Genomic DNA, 17,369 nt, shown 5'->3' with positions numbered 1-17,369 from the left:
AGCTCCGAGTTAGAACAAACAGAGTTGTAGTCTCTGGTTTGTTACCCGTGCCACGTGATAGAGAGTCGAGGAATAGGGAGAGCAGTTAAATGCGTGGCTACAGGGATGGTGCAGGAGGGAGGGATTCCGGTTTCTGGACAACTGGGGTCCTTTCTGGGGAAGGTGGGACCTCTATAAAAAGGATGGGCTACACCTGAACCTGAGGGGCACCAGTATCCTTGGGGGGAGGTTTGCTAGTGCTCTTTGGGAGGGTTTAAACTAACTCCGCGGGGGCATGGGAACCAGGACTGTAGCTTTAGGGTACAGGACCTTGAGTGTAGGGAGGTTAGGAATAATGCAGCGATCTCTAAGGAGGGTGCCTGTAACCAGAAAGGTGGATTGAAGTGTGTATACTTCAATGCCAGAAGGAATAAGGTAGGTGAACTTGCAGCGTGGGTTGGTACCTGGGACTTCGATGTTGTGGCCAGTACAGAGACGTGGGTAGAACAGGGACAAGAATGTCTATTGCACGTTCCAGGGTTCAAATGTTTTAGTAGGATCAGACATGGGGGTAAAAAAGGGGGAGGCGTGGCATTACTTGTCAAAGACAGTATCACAGCAGTGGAATGGACGATGGAAGAGGACTTGCCATCTGAGGTAGTTTGGGCTGAGGTTAGAAATAGGAAAGGTGAGGTCACCCTGTTAGGTGTTTTCTACAGGCCTCCTAATAGTCCTAAAGAAGTAGAGGATAATATTGCGAGGATGATTCAGGAAAAGAGTGAAGGTAGCAGGGTGGTTGTTATGGGGGACTTTAACTTCCCAGATATTGACTGGGAGAGCTATAGCTCGAGTTCATTAGATGGGTCGGTGTTTGTACAATGTGTGCAGGAGGGTTTCCTGACACAATATGTCGACAGGCCAACAAGAGGGGAGGCTATATTGGATTTGGTTCTAGGTAATGAACCAGGCCAGGTGTTAGACTTGGAGGTAGGTGAGCACTTCGGGGACAGTGACCACAACTCGGTGACTTTTACTTTAGTGATGGAGAGGGATAATCGTGTGCCGCAGGGCAAGAGCTATAGCTGGGGGCAGGGAAATTATGATGCAGTGAGGCATGACTGAGGATGTGTGGATTGGAAAAACAGGCTTCAAGAGAAGAACACTAATGAGATGTGGGGATTGTTCAAGGAGCAGCTACTGCGTGTCCTCGATAGGTATGTACCAGTCAGGCATGGTGTAAAGGGCCTTGTGAGGCAGCCGTGGTTTAGTAAGGAATTGGAGTCCCTTGTGAAAGGGAAGAAGGCGGCATATGTAAAGATGAGGCGTGAAGGTTCAGTTGGGGCGATTGAGAGTTATAAGGTAGCCAGGAAGGAGCTAAAGAGGGAGCTAAGAGAAGCGAGAAGGGGACATGAAAAGTCTTTAGCTGGTAGGATTAGGGAAAACCCAAAGGCTTTCTATAGGTATGTCAAGAATAAAAGGATGACTAGGGTAGGTATCGGTCCAGTCAAGGATAGTAGTGGGAAGTTGTGTGTGGAGGCGGAGGAGATTGGAGAGACATTAAATCAGTACTTTTCATCAGTATTCACTCAGGAACAGGACACTGTTGCTGATGTGAATATGGAATCACAAATAATTAGAATGGATGCCCTGGAAATATGCAGGGAGGAGGTTTTGGGAATATTGGAAAGGATGAATATAGATAAGTCTCCTGGGCCTGATGGCATTTACCCCAGGATCCTATGGGAAGCTAGGGAGGAGATAGCAGAGCCATTGGCCTGGATTTTTATGTCGTCATTGTCTACGGGAATAGTACCAGAGGACTGGAGGATAGCGAATGTGGTCCCATTGTTCAAGAAAGGGAGTAGGGATAGCCCTAGTAACTATAGGCCAGTGAGTCTGACTTCAGTGGTGGGCAAAGTCTTAGAGAGAATGGTAAGGGATAAGATTTATGAACATCTGGGTAGGAATAACGTGATCAGGGATAGCCAGCATGGTTTTGTGAAGGGCAGGTCGTGCCTCACAAACCTTATTGAGTTCTTTGAGAAGGTGACTAAGGAAGTGGATGAGGGTAAAGCAGTAGATGTTGTGTATATGGATTTTAGTAAGGCGTTCGATAAGGTTCCCCATGGTAGGCTAATGCTAAAACTTCGGAGGTATGGCATTGAGGATACATTAGAGGTTTGGATTAGGAATTGGCTGGCTGGAAGGAGACAGAGGGTAGTAGTTGATGGATTATGTTCATCTTGGAGCGCAGTTACTAGCGGTGTACCACAAGGATCTGTTTTGGGACCGTTGCTTTTTGTTATATTTATAAATGATCTAGAGGAAGGACTTGAAAGCTGGGTAAGCAAGTTTGCGGATGACACAAAAGTCGGTGGAGTTGTGGATAGTGAGGAAGGAAGTGGTAGGTTACAGCGGGATATAGATAAGTTGCAGAGCTGGGCGGAAATGTGGCAAATGGAATTCAATGTAGCTAAGTGCGAAGTCGTTCACTTTGGTAGGAATAACAAGATGATGGATTACTGGGCTAATGGTAGGCTACTTGGTAGTGTGGATGAGCAGAGGGATCTTGGTGTCTATGTACACAGATCTCTGAAAGTTGCCACCCAGGTAAATAGTGCTGTGAGGAAGGCATATGGTGTACTGGGCTTTATTGGCAGAGGAATTGAGTTCCGGAGTCCTGAGGTCATGTTGCAGTTGTATAAGACTCTGGTGAGGCCTCATCTGGAGTATTGTGTGCAGTTTTGGTCGCCATACTATAGGAAGGATGTGGAAGCTTTAGAACGAGTGCAGAGGAGGTTTACCAGGATGTTGCCTGGAATGGTAGGAAAATCTTACGAGGAAAGGCTGAGGCACTTGGGGCTGTTCTCATTGGAGAAGAGAAGGTTTAGGGGAGATCTGATAGAAGTGTATAAGATGATTAGGGGTTTAGATAGGGTAGATACTAAGAACCTTTTACCGCTAATGGAGTCAGGTGTTACTAGGGGACATAGCTTTAAATTAAGGGGTGGTAGGTATAGGACAGATGTCAGGGGTAGATTCTTCACACAGCGGGTTGAGTGTTCATGGAATGCCCTGCCCGTATCAGTGGTGAACTCTCCTTCTTTATGGTCATTTAAGCGGGCATTGGATAGGCATTTGGAAGTTATTGGGCTAGTATAGGTTAGGTAGGATTCGGTCGGCGCAACATCGAGGGCCGAAGGGCCTGTACTGCGCTGTATCCTTCTATGTTCTATGTTCTATGAAACAAAGGTAGTTACTTAATGCATAAAACAGTGTCCAGTATGCTCACAATCCTATCCTATCAATCAGTTCTCTATGATTGACAGAAGAACACCATACTAACAAAGTCAAGGGTATTTGGAAAATTGAAGGTTTCAGGACAAGGATACAAGGAATGAAATGTTTACTTAGACTGCTCTAGTTTTATGGAAAGAGGATAAAAAGAATCAACAAGCTGTGGAACACGAGATCTGCACAAAGAAGGTAAATCTTCAATATCCCTGTTAGAAATCCCCAGCAGATGGAACCAACCACTGAATTATGCAGAGACACATCCTATTGAAGGACAGTCAGATAAAAAGATAAGAGATGTGTCAGACTAGCATAAACATCTAACCAATTCACATCTGAGAAGTTAAAAAAAATGTAAAGAGCTGAGTGACATTCTTATTTTAAGGGGAAAGTAAATGAATTTTGGTTTTGTTTTCTCTGAAGTATGAATGAAAGTTTGTCTTAAAGAATGAACATCCTTTTCTACAGATTTAAAAGTAGTTAAACTTTGAATTGTTTCAATGTTAGAAGCACAAGTTAATCCGTTGTCACAAGTTGAAAATTTAGCTTTGCAGCTGTAGAGTTTGTTTTACATACGATGAGTTTCAGCCAGTCTGGCAGAAATCCAAGTGGAACTTTCAACAACACTGGCTTAAATTCTACTGAGTTTAAACAAAAACTGCTATTGTACTTTTTCTTTACAGAAAAGAAAAGGCAGGTCTTGTGGACTACACTTCCAAACAAGGTTGAGCAGCAAACATTAGAAACTGCAAATTGGTTTTGTGGAGAAAAAGGATAAATGAATGGATATATGGCAAAGGTTGTGCCCCCTGTCTACTATTAAGGAACTAACATTGCAGTCCGTTCAGAGGCTGGTATGGATGCTTCAGACTTGAGCTTGGGTAGCTTTGCCCCTTAACTCTTTGGTGTACGAATAGTGAAGGTTTTATTTAAACTGTGAAAGTTAACTTTTATCAATCTTATCAATCCATTTTAATGGTGCCGGAAGAAAGAATAAAAGTGACAATTTATCTTTTCATTTTAAAGCTTATGCTTCTCTGATCTATCTTGTTAATAAGTATTAGGTGGACATAAATTGGAAATATGATTAACTAACCTGTCAGGTTGCAAAAACTAGACTTCCATTGTGCTTTGTGAAATGCTGATTATTATTTCTATATAAGTCTAGATCTAAAGACCTCCACATAAGTTATTCAAATGTAAAACTGAGCGTTTTACATTTTAAATGCTTACTCATTAATTAGAATTTGAGATATTGGAGCTGATTTATTTAATGGTTTTGGATATATCAAAGAAAATCTAAAGTAAAACTCTTAAGAAAAAGGATGTTTAAGCAGGTGAACTTAATCCAAAGTACTATCTTGTCTGATAAGAATGCTTTGTTTCAAATCAACAATAATTCCTTTTTACTGTTTTCAATTCCTACAAACTTAAAACTTTTGCAAGCTTAGGTTAAAAAAAACTTTGTGAACAGGCAAAAAAAAAAATCACATGGCACTGGTTTATTTGAAACCTGTTGAACTACAAACCACTGTTGTGATTTTTGACTTTCTCCACCCTAGTCCAACACCAGCACCTCCACATCAAGATTTTTGAAGGCAGTTTAAAATGATACTGGATGAATGTCCAAGCAGGGAAAATGTTATGTAGAGTGATGCAACTATGTGCATCTGATAAAGATTTGCTCCACTCACTTGAAAACCAGGAAAGAAATTAACCCTTTCCAATATTGGTTCCTTTTCCTACAGCCTCCACAATTCACCATATAACTTATAGAGTCATACAGCACAGAAACAGTCCATTTGATCCAACACTTCCGTGCTGACCAAATTTCCCAAACTAAGCTCATTGTCTTGCATGTATTTGGTCCATATCGCTCTAACCTTGCCCTATTCACGTTCTTTTAAATGTTGTAACTGTACCTGCATCTACTATTCCTACTGACAGTTTATTCCACTTACAAACCACCCTCTGAGAAAAGTGGCCCCTCAGGTCTTGTTTAAACCTTTCCCTTCTCACATTAAAATTATACACCCTAGTTCTGAACTCCCCGACCCTAGGAAAAGACCTTTGCTATTCACTTATCTATGTCCTTCATTATTATATAAACCACTAAGATCATCCCTCACCTTATGCTCCAATGAAATAAAGTCTCAGCCTATCCAACATCTCCTTATAACTTAAGACCTCCAGACCTGGCAACAGCCTGATAAATCTTCTCTGACCTCTCTGAATTTAAATAATATCCTTCCTACAGCCGAGTGCAAAATTTAATAATGCACAATATATCAAATTAAGCTCTCTCTGGAGAAAATAATCTGTACTCTTGAAAAAAATCAATGATGGATTCGTTGAACATTCCTTAAAGACACAAGCGTCTCTGGAAATCATCATTGCATGAATACTAAAAGCAAAAGATTCAACAGCTTTCAGCCTTTAAGAAGTGATCTGCAGACGACAAGTGTCACAGCATGTTGATGATTTGGACTAAAGACTTTGCAACAAAGACTTTGCTGTAACCGTTCAGGATATTTGTTGAGCTCTGACAGACAAAATGCTCAAGAAGCAGATGTAGAAGATGCCACTAACTAGTTGTAAACACAAATGGCACCTACTTAAAAAGTCCCTGTTTCACCATCTAGTTTGGGCATCATGTTTGATATAAGAATTGATAGATTCTTAGGGCAACATGGTGGCTCTGCAGCCTCAGAGCATCAGGGATTTGGGTTCGATTCCAGCCTCTGACGACTGTCTGTCGTAAGTTTGCACATTCGCCCCGTTTCTGCATGGGTTTCCTCCAGCTGCTCCGGTTTCCTCCCACAATCAAAAAGATATGCAGGTCATGTGGACTGGCCATGGCAAATTGCCCATAGTTTTAGGTGCATTAGTCAGGGGGAATTTGGTCTGGGTGGATTACTCTTTGGAGGGTTGGTGTGGAATTGTTGGGCCAAATGGCCTGTTTACACACTTTAGGTAATCGAATCTAATCAAATGACTGGATATTTCAAGACCTACGAAAGAATCAACCAAGTTTTCATTTAAAAAATTAAAACACTGAAAAGCAGTCTAGTTGTTTCTCCACTATCTAAAAACTTATTTTGAGAAGAAACACTTAAGACCCTTGGCCCAACAACATTGCTATTTAAATTTCAGATAATGGTGAAATGATGAAATGTCAGGTGAAACGAATGGTTTTATTAAAGCAAATAATCAATAAATGAAACATCTTACAGGTACAACCTCTCAAGATAGTAGCCTCAGGACTGAGGCTGTGTCCAAATTTGAATGTGACCTTGCAAATTATGGGTGATTTGGACCCATCTGGTTCAAATGAGGTCAAGGGTTACCTGCATCGAATTGCAGGCAAATTTGAAACAGTTAAATGCAGTACCAATTCGAATTATCAACACAAATTAATTTTAATTTGCTAAATGAGGATTAAGAGACCTCTGGCACATTCTGAAAATGCCTAGTTTTGGGGCAGTTCTAGATTTTAGGCAGCTGTTTTCAGCATGTGAGCTTGTAATGCATGGAATCCAGTGGAAATATTTCATTCATGTTTTAAAGATGCGGGAATATTTTCTTGGACAGTACTGATCCTCCAGGGTGTGTGCATGAAAGGATGCAAAATAAATTGATGAACAAAAATGAACAGGTGATTTAAAGAAGAGATAGATGCAAGAAAATCACACCAATAAATGGGGATTTGGAAATGAAAATCCCTAAGTCTCAGTTCAACAGCACATCTCTCAGCTTGATTTAATGTACATTCTACTAAAAGGCATCGATAACATAGATAAACTGATGGGCAAAGATGAAAACATTGCCATGAGAAAAATAAAAGCCTTTTAAAATAATTGCGTCTTACCACAGACCGGTCACTACCTGAAAGATCAGAATGACCCAGGGGAGATGATCAAAGATCTTTAGAGCAAAACTCACTCTCTTCAACTTTTCAGAAGATTACACCAAAGTCCAAGAACACCGTGTATGGGAATTACATTGGGATAGTAGTATTAATGTGCAGATACAATTTCTTATTGACAGAGGTGGAAGAACTGGAGTTTAAGTCCATCTTTTATTTGTTTGTTCAACTTACATGATAATAGATGATTCTTGTTAGGAGTATAGTGCACAGCAGATTGGGGAGAACATTCTCTAGCTGTTGACCATAGTAAGCATTCAATAAGAACACATCTTTTAGAATACTGCTAATTCATATGAGCAAATAGACACTCTCAGAATCGAGTCAAAAAGTCATTGATTATCGTCGCACTCTTATAGATTGGCCTGATGCGATGAAGCCAAGCAAAAGCAAAAAAACTTCTACAAAAAAAAAAGCGTCAGAGCCCTGACAGGAATAAACGTTGGAACTTTGAAAATGCCTTTGTGAACTTAAAAATAAAACCATAATCCAGTGGAAACAATGTAACACAAATGGTTTTATTAAAGTTCTATTACATGCTAAAGATTGAATAGATTTACAAAATGCTTAGAGTGCCAAGGATAGTCCTGTTTGTTATAATTTACTTTCACGAAATGTTATCAAATCGAACAAAGCCATAACGTTCAAAGATCAAACACCCATTTTGAACTGGAGTTAAGACCGAGAATTTGCAAGTTTTAACTTTAGATAAGTCACAAACTCTTAGAATGCCAACCAGCTGAAACCACCCCTTTGATAGCACCAGGGCACACTTTGTAAAACAAAGGGATCATTATGTGAAAGATATATTGCTCTAAAATAAATATTATTGGACTATAACATGCTGTCATTACAGTGTCTGTCCTTGCCTAGAATCATGATATAAAAATTAGTGTTTAAAAAACACTGATTTTGTAACTATAGGGAAGGAGTAACTCAGGCATAGGAGAATGACAATCAGCAAGGTTAACGCACCTGGGGGATTATTGGTAGTTTGCTTGCTTCAGCTTTTAATCAATTAATTGTTAGCAGCAAGAAATCCACAGTAGCAAATTAGTGCATATTGCATGTACTGCTGCGTTTTGAAAGAACTTAATAAAATTATTTTTAAATTATTCCCACCATTATAGTGTCTGAATTAGAATACAAAAACTAAAATGTCCTGTAACATTGCAACGTGCCAAAGTAAGAAGAATGAAATGTGAAACAAACAAAAAAAATCAAAACATTAATACAAACTAACAGGAGACTGAATATTAGGGTTCTGCCAAATATGTTGCTTTTAAGCCTACAGTATAATTCGGTTCTGTTATTTTCTGCACGAGTAAATGTTACAACACTTATATCTATAGAAACTTCAAAAATTGGAGGAGCTATTCAGCCCTTCAAACCTGCTCCACAATTCACTATGATTGCAACTGATCATCCAACTCAGAACCCTATGCCCATTTTTACCCCATACCCTAAGAACTGTATCTAACTTCTTGAAAACATTCAATGCTTTGGCCTCAATCCTTTTCTGTGGCACAGAATTCCACAGGCTCACTACATTCTGATGGAAGAAATTTATCCTCAGCTCAGTTTTAAATTACATTCTAGGAGACTAAGACTTCTAGTTCTGGACTCTCAGTCATTAGGAACATCCTTCCTACATTACTGTCTAGACCAGTTGGAATTTTATAGACTTATGAAAAACCCCTCTTCCAACCTCTAGTAAATATTGTCCTAACTGATCCCATCTCTCTTTGTACATCAATCTTGCCATCCCAGGAAACAGAGTCTAGATTAGAGTGGTGCTGGAAAAGCACAGCAGGTCAAGCAGCATCCGAGCAGAAAAATCAATGAGTCAGGCAAAAGCCCTTCATCAGAAATGGAGGGCTCCATTTCTGATGAAGGGCTTTTGCCCAAAACATTGATTTTCCTGTTCCTCGGATGCTGCCTGACCTACTGTGCTTTTCCAGCACCATTCTAGTCTAGACTCTGATTTCCAGCATCTGCAGTCCTCAATTTTGCCTAGCCATCCCAGGAATCAGTCTAGTAACCCTTTGTTGTGCTCTCTCCAAAGCTAGAACAATCCTTCCTGAGTCAAGGAGACCAAAACTGCACATTGTACTCCAGGTATGATCTCACTAAGACCCTGTACAGTAGAAGTAAGACAACCATAATCCTGTACTCAAATCCTCTTGCCATGAAGGCCAAGATGCCATTGCCCTTCTTCACTGGCTGCAGTACTTGCATGCTTAATATCAGCAACTAGTTCGAGGACTCAGGTTTTGTTGTTCCTCCACTTTTCCCAAACAATTGGCTTTCAGGTAATAATCCAACTTGCTATTTTTGTTCCTTAAATAAATAATCTTAATTATCTGCATTATACTTCATCTGCTGTGCAACTGCCCACTCATTCAACTTGCCCAAAGCACTGTTAAAGTTCACACCCCCACCCAGCTTTATGCAATCTGCAAACTTCGGAGTTATTCCTGTGAATATGTACATATTACTATTTAATGTGAATAGCTGGGGGTCCAAGAACTGGTCCCTGCAGTACCCCATGAGTCACTAGCTACCACATTGGAAAACTATTCCTACTCTTACATTTTGTCTGCCAACAGCTCTCTATCCATTGAATACACTACCCCCAATCCCACGTCCTTTAAATGAAGCCTTATCAAAAGCCTTTTAAAAATCCAAGAAAACTACAAGTGCTGGCTCCTGCTCTACTAGTTACGCCTTAAAATATTCCAGTGGATTTGTTAAGCATGAATTCATGCTGACTCTGTCCCATCCTGTCACCGTTTTCCAAGTGGTTTGCTATTTAACTCTAACTCTTTCAAATTTTCCTGACACTACTGTCAAGCTAACCAGACTACAAATTTCTTATTTTCTCTACATCCTTTTAAAATAGCAAGGTTACATTAGCTACCTTCTAATCCCAAGGAACTGCTCGAGAGTGTACAGGATCCAATGCCATTTCCCCAGATACTCTGGCAAGTAGATTATCAGGTCCTTAGAATTATTTGATTTTAATTCAATTATCCCAATACCAATTCCCTACTACTGATTTCCTAAAGATCCTCCCTCTCACTCGACCTTGTGTTTTTCCTCACATTTTCGAACATTATTTGTCCCCACCTTCGCGAAGGCAAAACCAAAACAAGTATGGTCTGCCATCTCCTTGCTTCCCATTGTAACTTCCCCTGTTTCTGATTATACCAATCTTTTCCTATTATCATACATTTAGAAGCTGTCACAATCATTTAACATGTTCCCTGCAGTCTTACTCTATTTCCCTCCTCAATCACTGTGCTCTTTTGCTTACTGCGCCCGCAGCATCAGGTCTGCTGCTTTTATTAGCCAATTTATATGACCTTCCTTGAATCTAATACCGTCCCTGATTCCTCATTAGCCATTTTGTGCCAGCAGAAATTAATAATTGTTGCAGTTCATCCAGGCATTCTCAAAATGTTTATTACCTTTCCAGCATCAATTTTTTTTATGCAGCACTCTCCAATTTATCATAGACAGTTCGTGCCTCATTCCGTCTCGGCTTCCTTTATTTACACTCAGGACCCTAATCTCAGAATCATTTTTGACACACTCCATCTTTTTAGAGAATTCTAGGATGTTACTCTTCCCCAAGAGACCTCACACAGCTAGAGTGCCAACTATTCCTTTCCTATTCCACGATACCCAGTCTAGGATAACCTATTCTCTAGTTGGCTCCAAGTGGAAGAATTACTTCTCTCTAATCATAGAATCCTTACAGTGCAGAAGCAAGCCATTCAGCCCAACAAGTTCACATCAACCATTGAAGAGCATCCCACCCGCCACCAACACCACCACCCCCTCCCCCCCACCCCAAAAAAAACCTTGTGCCTGGAACCCTGCATCTCCTATGGCTGACCCACCTAATCTACAGGGGTGAAACAGAATCCGGGTCCCTGGTGTTGCAAGGCAGCAGTGCCAACCACTGAGCTACCGTGCTGCTCAAAGGGTGATGAATCTGTGGAATTCACTACTTCAGAATGTGGCCAATTCTGGGAGACTAAATTTAAGGTGATAAATTTTTATTTCGTAACAGGTTAAAAGATCATGAGGAACAGACAGGAAAGTGCAATTGAGCTCAGCCATACCACATTAAATGGTGCAGCAGGTTTGAGGGACTAAATTGCCTACTCCTACTGTTCCTCAAACTATTCATCCAAAAAACCACCTGATATACATTCCAGAATTTCGTCCTTTATGGCATTCTTACAAAATTGATTTGTCCAATCTACATACAGTCTTTTAGAGCAACTTATTGGTAAGTTTCATTGAAACCCGACGTCTTTGGAACCCGAGCAAAAGACTTTGTTAGTAAGCATGAGCGTATGCTGACAAGTTTCCAGCTTCCCAAAAAATACAGTTCTTGAACTGCAAAAGCTTTAAGTTATTTGGTAAAACATTTGTTTTAATATCTATAGCAGTAAATATTAGTCAATTCCTTTCACACATTAATGCTTAGCATACCTGATTTTGAAAGAAACCCAGAGGATGAGAGGAAATCATTTGGAGCACCCAAGTTGGAATGTTGGTCCTTAGGATGACTTGAACCTTAAAACAAATAAAAAGGGTAGAGAACTTAACTGATGACCTTAACTTTATTTTCTGGAGTAATGTATGGTTTTACTGCTAAATAAGTGAGATATGTACAGTATGACTACTCCAAAAAGACCATACAGCACTGAAAGCATTGAATCAGAGATACACAGCACAGAAACAGAAACTCTGGTCCAATTCACTCATGCCAACCAGATATCATAATTTAATCAAGGCTGTTTTGCCAATATTTGGCCCATATCCCTCTAAATCCTTACTATTCATATACCCATCCAGATGCCTTTTAAATGTTGTAATACTACCAGCATCCACCACTTTCTCTGGCAGTTTATTCCACACACGCACTATCCTCTGCATGAAAAAGTTGCCCCTTAGGTCTGTTTTAAATCTTTCCCCTCTCACCATAAACCTATGCCTTGTGGTTTTGGGCTCCCACAACCTAGGGAAGGGACTTTATCTATTTATCCTATCCATGTCCCTCATGATTTTATAAACCTTTATAAAGTCACCTCTCAGCCTCTGACGCTCCTGGGAAAACAGTGCCAGCCTATTCAACCTCTCCCTATAGTTCAACCCTCCAACCCTGGAAACATGCTTGTAAATCTTTTCTGAACCCTTGCAAGTTTCACAATATTCTTCCAATAACAGGGAGACCAGAATTGCGCTCACTATCCCAAAACTGGCCTAACCAATGTCTTGTACAGCTGCAACATGACCTCCCAATTCCCATAGTCAATGCTCAGCCCAATAAACGCAAGCATACCAAACATCATCTTCACTATCCTATCTCCGTGCAACTCCACTTTCAAGGAACTAGAAAACTGCACTCCAAGGTCTCTCTGTTCAGCAACACTCCCCAGGACCCTACCACTAAGTGAATAAGTCCTGCCCAGATTTGCCTTTCCAAAATGTAGCACCTCATATTTACCTAAATTAAACTCCATCTGATCAAGATCCCATTGTGCTGGAGGTAACCTTCTTCACTGTCCACTACACCTCCAATTTTGATGTCATCTGCAATCTTACTAAACATACCTCCTAAAGTCACATCCAAATCATTTATATAAACGAAAAAAAAAGGTGGACCAAGCAATAATCCTTTGGGGCACATTACTGGGCACAGGCCCCTACTCTGAAAAGTAATTCTTCATCACCCATCCTCTTATCTTCGAGTCAGCCCTGTATCGAAATGGCGAGTTCTCCCTGTATTCATGAGATCTAACCTGCTAACCAATCTACCATGAGGAACCTTGACAAATGCCTTACTGAAGTCCATGAAGATCACATCTACCACTCTACCCTCATCAATGCTCTTTGTTACTTCGTCAAAAAACTTAAGTTTGTGTGACATGACCTCCTACACACAGCCATGTTGACTATCCTTAATCAGTCCTTGCCTTACCAAATACATGTATATCCTGTCCCTCAGGACTCCCTGCAACAACTTGCCCACCACCGATGTCAGGCCCATTGGTCTATACTTTCCTGGTTTTTCCTGACAACCTTTCTTAAATAGTGGCACCACGTTAGTCAACCTCCGGTCTTCCGGCACCTCATCTGCAGGTTTCGATGATACAATTATCTCAGCTAGGCTCCCAGCAATCACTTCCCTAGTTTCCCCACAGGGTTTTAGGATACATTTGATCAGGTCTCATCCATTTATCCACCCTTATTCGTTTTAAGCCATCCAGCACAACCGCTTCTGTAATATGGACATTTTTCAAGATGTCACTATTTCCCCAAGTTCTCCAGCTTCCATACCCTTTACCACAGTAAAGACAGCTGCAAAATACTCATTCACTATCTCCTCCATCTCTTGCAGTTCCACAATCTGGCAGCATCTGTGACGAGACAAATTGATTTGCATTCAGGGAGCTGCTGTGTAAATCAATGAAGTCTGATGATCAAACATCAAGAAAATCATACAATCACCACCTAACTACCTCGCTTCATTCTTTAAACAATACTCCATATTGAACAGCACTTGGAAAAACTACAAAGGATTCACGGGAACAAAATGTATTCTGGGCAGGGATTGTCAATGCTCATCACCAAGACTGGCTTAGCCGCGACATAACATCATGATGGATGCAGTGAAACAACCAACACAAGATGACCTTGACTGTAAACTATACCCGGCACAGAAGCATCATTTCTGGACAATATTGGAGGAATATTCGAGAGGTGGTGATGGCCTAGTAGTATATCACTAAGCTACTAATTCAGAAACACTGGTCTGGAGACCAGCAGATGGTGGAATTTTAATTGGATAAAAATATCTTGAATTACAAATCTATTAGAGTCCTAGAGATGTACAGCACAGAAACAAACCCTTCGGTCCAACTCGTCCATGCCGACCAGATATCCCAACCCAATCTAGTCCCATCTGCCAGCATCCGGCCCACATCCCTCTAAACCCTCCCTATTCATATCCGCATCTAAATGCCTTTTAACTGTTGCAATTGTACTAGCCTCCACCACATCCTCTGGCAGCCCATTCCACACGCATCACCCACTGCATGAAAACATTGCCCCTTAGGACTCTTTTATATCTGTCCCCTCTCACCCTAAACATATGCCAACTAGTTCTGGACACCCCCACCCCAGGGAAGAGACTTTATCTATTATCCTATCCATGCTGATCAAGATTTTATAAACCTCTATAAGGTCACCCCTCAGCCTCAGACGCTCCAGGGGAAAAAGGCCCCAGCCTATTCAACCTCTCCTTATTGCTCAAATCCTCCAACCCTGGCAACACCCTTGTAAACTTTTTCTGAACCCGTTCAAGTTTCACAACATCTTTCCGATAGGAAGGAGACCTGATTTGCACGCAATATTCCAAAAGGGGCATAACCAATGTCCTGTACAGCCAGAACATGACCTCCCAACTCCTGCACTCAATGCTCTGACCAATAAAGAAAAGCATACCAAATGCCTTTTTCACTATCCTATCTCCCTGCGACTTAAATTTCAAAGAGCTATGAACCTGCACTCCAAGGTCTTTGTTCAGCAACACTCCCTAGGACCTTACCATTAATTGTATAAGTCTTACAAAGATTTGCTTTCTCAAAATGCAGCACCTCACATTTATCTAAACTACAATCCATCTGCCACTTCTCAATCCATTGGACCATCCAATCAAGGTCCCGTTGTAATTTGAGGTAGTCTTTGTCGCTGTTCACGACACCCCCAATTTTGGTGCCATCTGCAAACTTACAAACTATACCTCGATGACTATGAAACCACTGCTAATTGCTGGAAAAACCTATCTGGCTCACTAATGTCCTTAAGGGAAGGAAATCAGTCATCCTTGTCTGGGCCTACATGCGATTCCAGACCCACAGCAATGGCGTTGACTCTTAAGTGCACTCTGAAATGGCCTAGCAAGCCACTCAGTTGTATCAATCACTATGAAGTCTTAAAGAAATGAAACCAGAAGGACTACATGGCATTTACGTAGGCACCAGAAAAGCCAATGACAGAAACAGGTCTTCTGATCCTGCAACGTCTTCCTTACGAAGGTGTAGGCACTATTATCAAAATTGGGAGAATTGCCTCACAAACTAGTCAAGCAACAGCCCGATATAGTCATAGTCACTGACTCACAGTAGGCACAGCGAGCTATCAACGGCATTAGAAGACTGTATATCAGCACAATATGCAAGCCACATATACTCCACTCAACCACTACCAACAAGCCAGGGGATTAAGCCTGGTTCAATTGAGAGCGCAGGACAGCATGCCAGGAGCAGAACCAGGCACACTTAAAGACAAGGAGTCAACCTAGTGTAGTTATCAAACAGGATTATATGCATGCCAAACAATATAAGCAGCAAGTGACAAACAGAACTAAACAATCCTACAACTAACAGATCATATCCAAGCTCTGCAGTCCTGTCACATCCAGTCAAAAATGGTGGTGGACAATGCAGGAAGTGGGTCCACAAATATCCCAATCCTCAAATGATGAAAAAGACAATCTTCACCCAAAAGTGCCAAGTGGATGATCCATCTCAGTCTCCGCCAGAGGTTCCCAACATCGCAGATGTCAGTTTTCAGCCAAGTGATATCAATAAATAGCTGGAAACACTGGATACTGAAAAGGCTTGGGGCACTGACTACATTCCATGAAAACTTCTGTTCCAGAATTTACTGTTTCTCCAGCCAAGTGCTTCTATCTAGTACAGTTACAACACTGGCATCCAGCCAAAAATGCTGAAAATTATCCAGGTGTGCCCTGTACTCAAAAAGCAGGAGAAATCCAATCTAGCCAATTACCGCCACATTTATCTATACTCACTCAATCATCAATAAAGTGAGCGGTCATCAACAGTGCTAATAACCTGCTCATTCACATCCAGTTTGGGTTCAAACAGATCAGTAAGCTCCTGACCGGATTACAGCCTTGGCTCAAACATGGACAGAAAGATTTGAATTCCAGAGATGAGACAGCCCTTGACATCAAGGCCTCATTTGGCTGAGTATGGCATCAAGTCTCCGCCCCTACCCCACTCCGGCCTATCACCCTCACCTTGACCTCCTTCCACCTATCCCACCTCCATCGCCCCTCCCCCAAGTCCCTACTCCCTACCTTTTATCTTAGCCTGCTTGGCTACTCTCTCTCATTCCTGATGAAGGGCTTATATGCTCGAAACGTCGAATTCCCTATTCCTGAGATGCTGCCTGGCCTGCTGTGCTTTGACCAGCAACACATTTTCAGCTGTGATCTCCAGCATCTGCAGACCTCATTTTTACTCGAAGATTTTAACCTACTGCGAATCCTCTTGCAAGGATGCCTTCCTTGAAGAAGCTCTCTTCCTCCCTCTACAAGGATTTCAGTGAGTCTCTCTCTCACTGCACCCCCCAGGTCATCTCCTCTGCACAGCCTCTCCGCCCCCACCCCACTCCGACCTATCACCCTCACCTTGACCTCCTTCCACCTATCCCACCTCCATCGCCCCTCCCCCAAGTCCCTCCTCTCTACCTTTTATCTTAGCCTGCTTGGCTACTCTCTCTCATTCCTGATGAAGGGCTTATGCTCGAAACGTCGAATTCCCTATTCCTGAGATGCTGCCTGGCCTGCTGTGCTTTGACCAGCAACACATTTTCAGCTGTGATCTCCAGCATCTGCAGACCTCATTTTTTACATCAAGAAGCCCCAGCAAAACTGAAAACTGGGGCAAATTTTTTGTTGGTTGGAGTCACACCTGGCACATTGGAGCATGGTTGTGATCGGAGGTCAGTCATCTCAGCTCTAGGACATCTCTGCAGGAGTTCCTCAGTAGTGTTGTAGTCCCAATTATCTGCAGCTGCGTCAATGACCTTCCTTCATCCTGACTTCTGATCATAAGATGGATCACACCATGTTCATCATGAATTCATCCTCAGATACCAAGGCTATGCACAAATGCAATAAGATCTGGGCAATATCCAGGCAGGGACTAACAAGTGGCAGTAACATTCACACCACATAAATACTGGGCAATGACCATGTTTAATAGAGGAAGATATTCTAACTTTGTCCCTTGACATTCAATGCTATTAGTCTCTGAATACCCCATTATCAACATGCGAG

At 41.6% G+C, this 17,369-nt stretch overlaps 1 protein-coding gene across 1 annotated transcript in view; it reads right to left on the bottom strand.

The window, feature by feature from the left end:
* gigyf2 (GRB10 interacting GYF protein 2) overlaps positions 1 to 17,369 on the bottom strand; it is a 220,117-nt gene that overhangs the window by 91,487 nt on the left and 111,261 nt on the right. The window contains exon 8 of the mRNA XM_060834883.1: positions 11,705 to 11,788. Coding sequence (XP_060690866.1) covers positions 11,705 to 11,788 — 84 coding nt within the window. The remainder of the gene's footprint in view (positions 1 to 11,704; positions 11,789 to 17,369) is intronic.

The sequence above is a fragment of the Hemiscyllium ocellatum genome, chromosome 13, assembly GCF_020745735.1.
Source record: "Hemiscyllium ocellatum isolate sHemOce1 chromosome 13, sHemOce1.pat.X.cur, whole genome shotgun sequence".
NCBI classification, from domain to species: domain Eukaryota; kingdom Metazoa; phylum Chordata; class Chondrichthyes; order Orectolobiformes; family Hemiscylliidae; genus Hemiscyllium; species Hemiscyllium ocellatum.
This window is presented reverse-complemented; position numbering and strand designations above follow the sequence as displayed.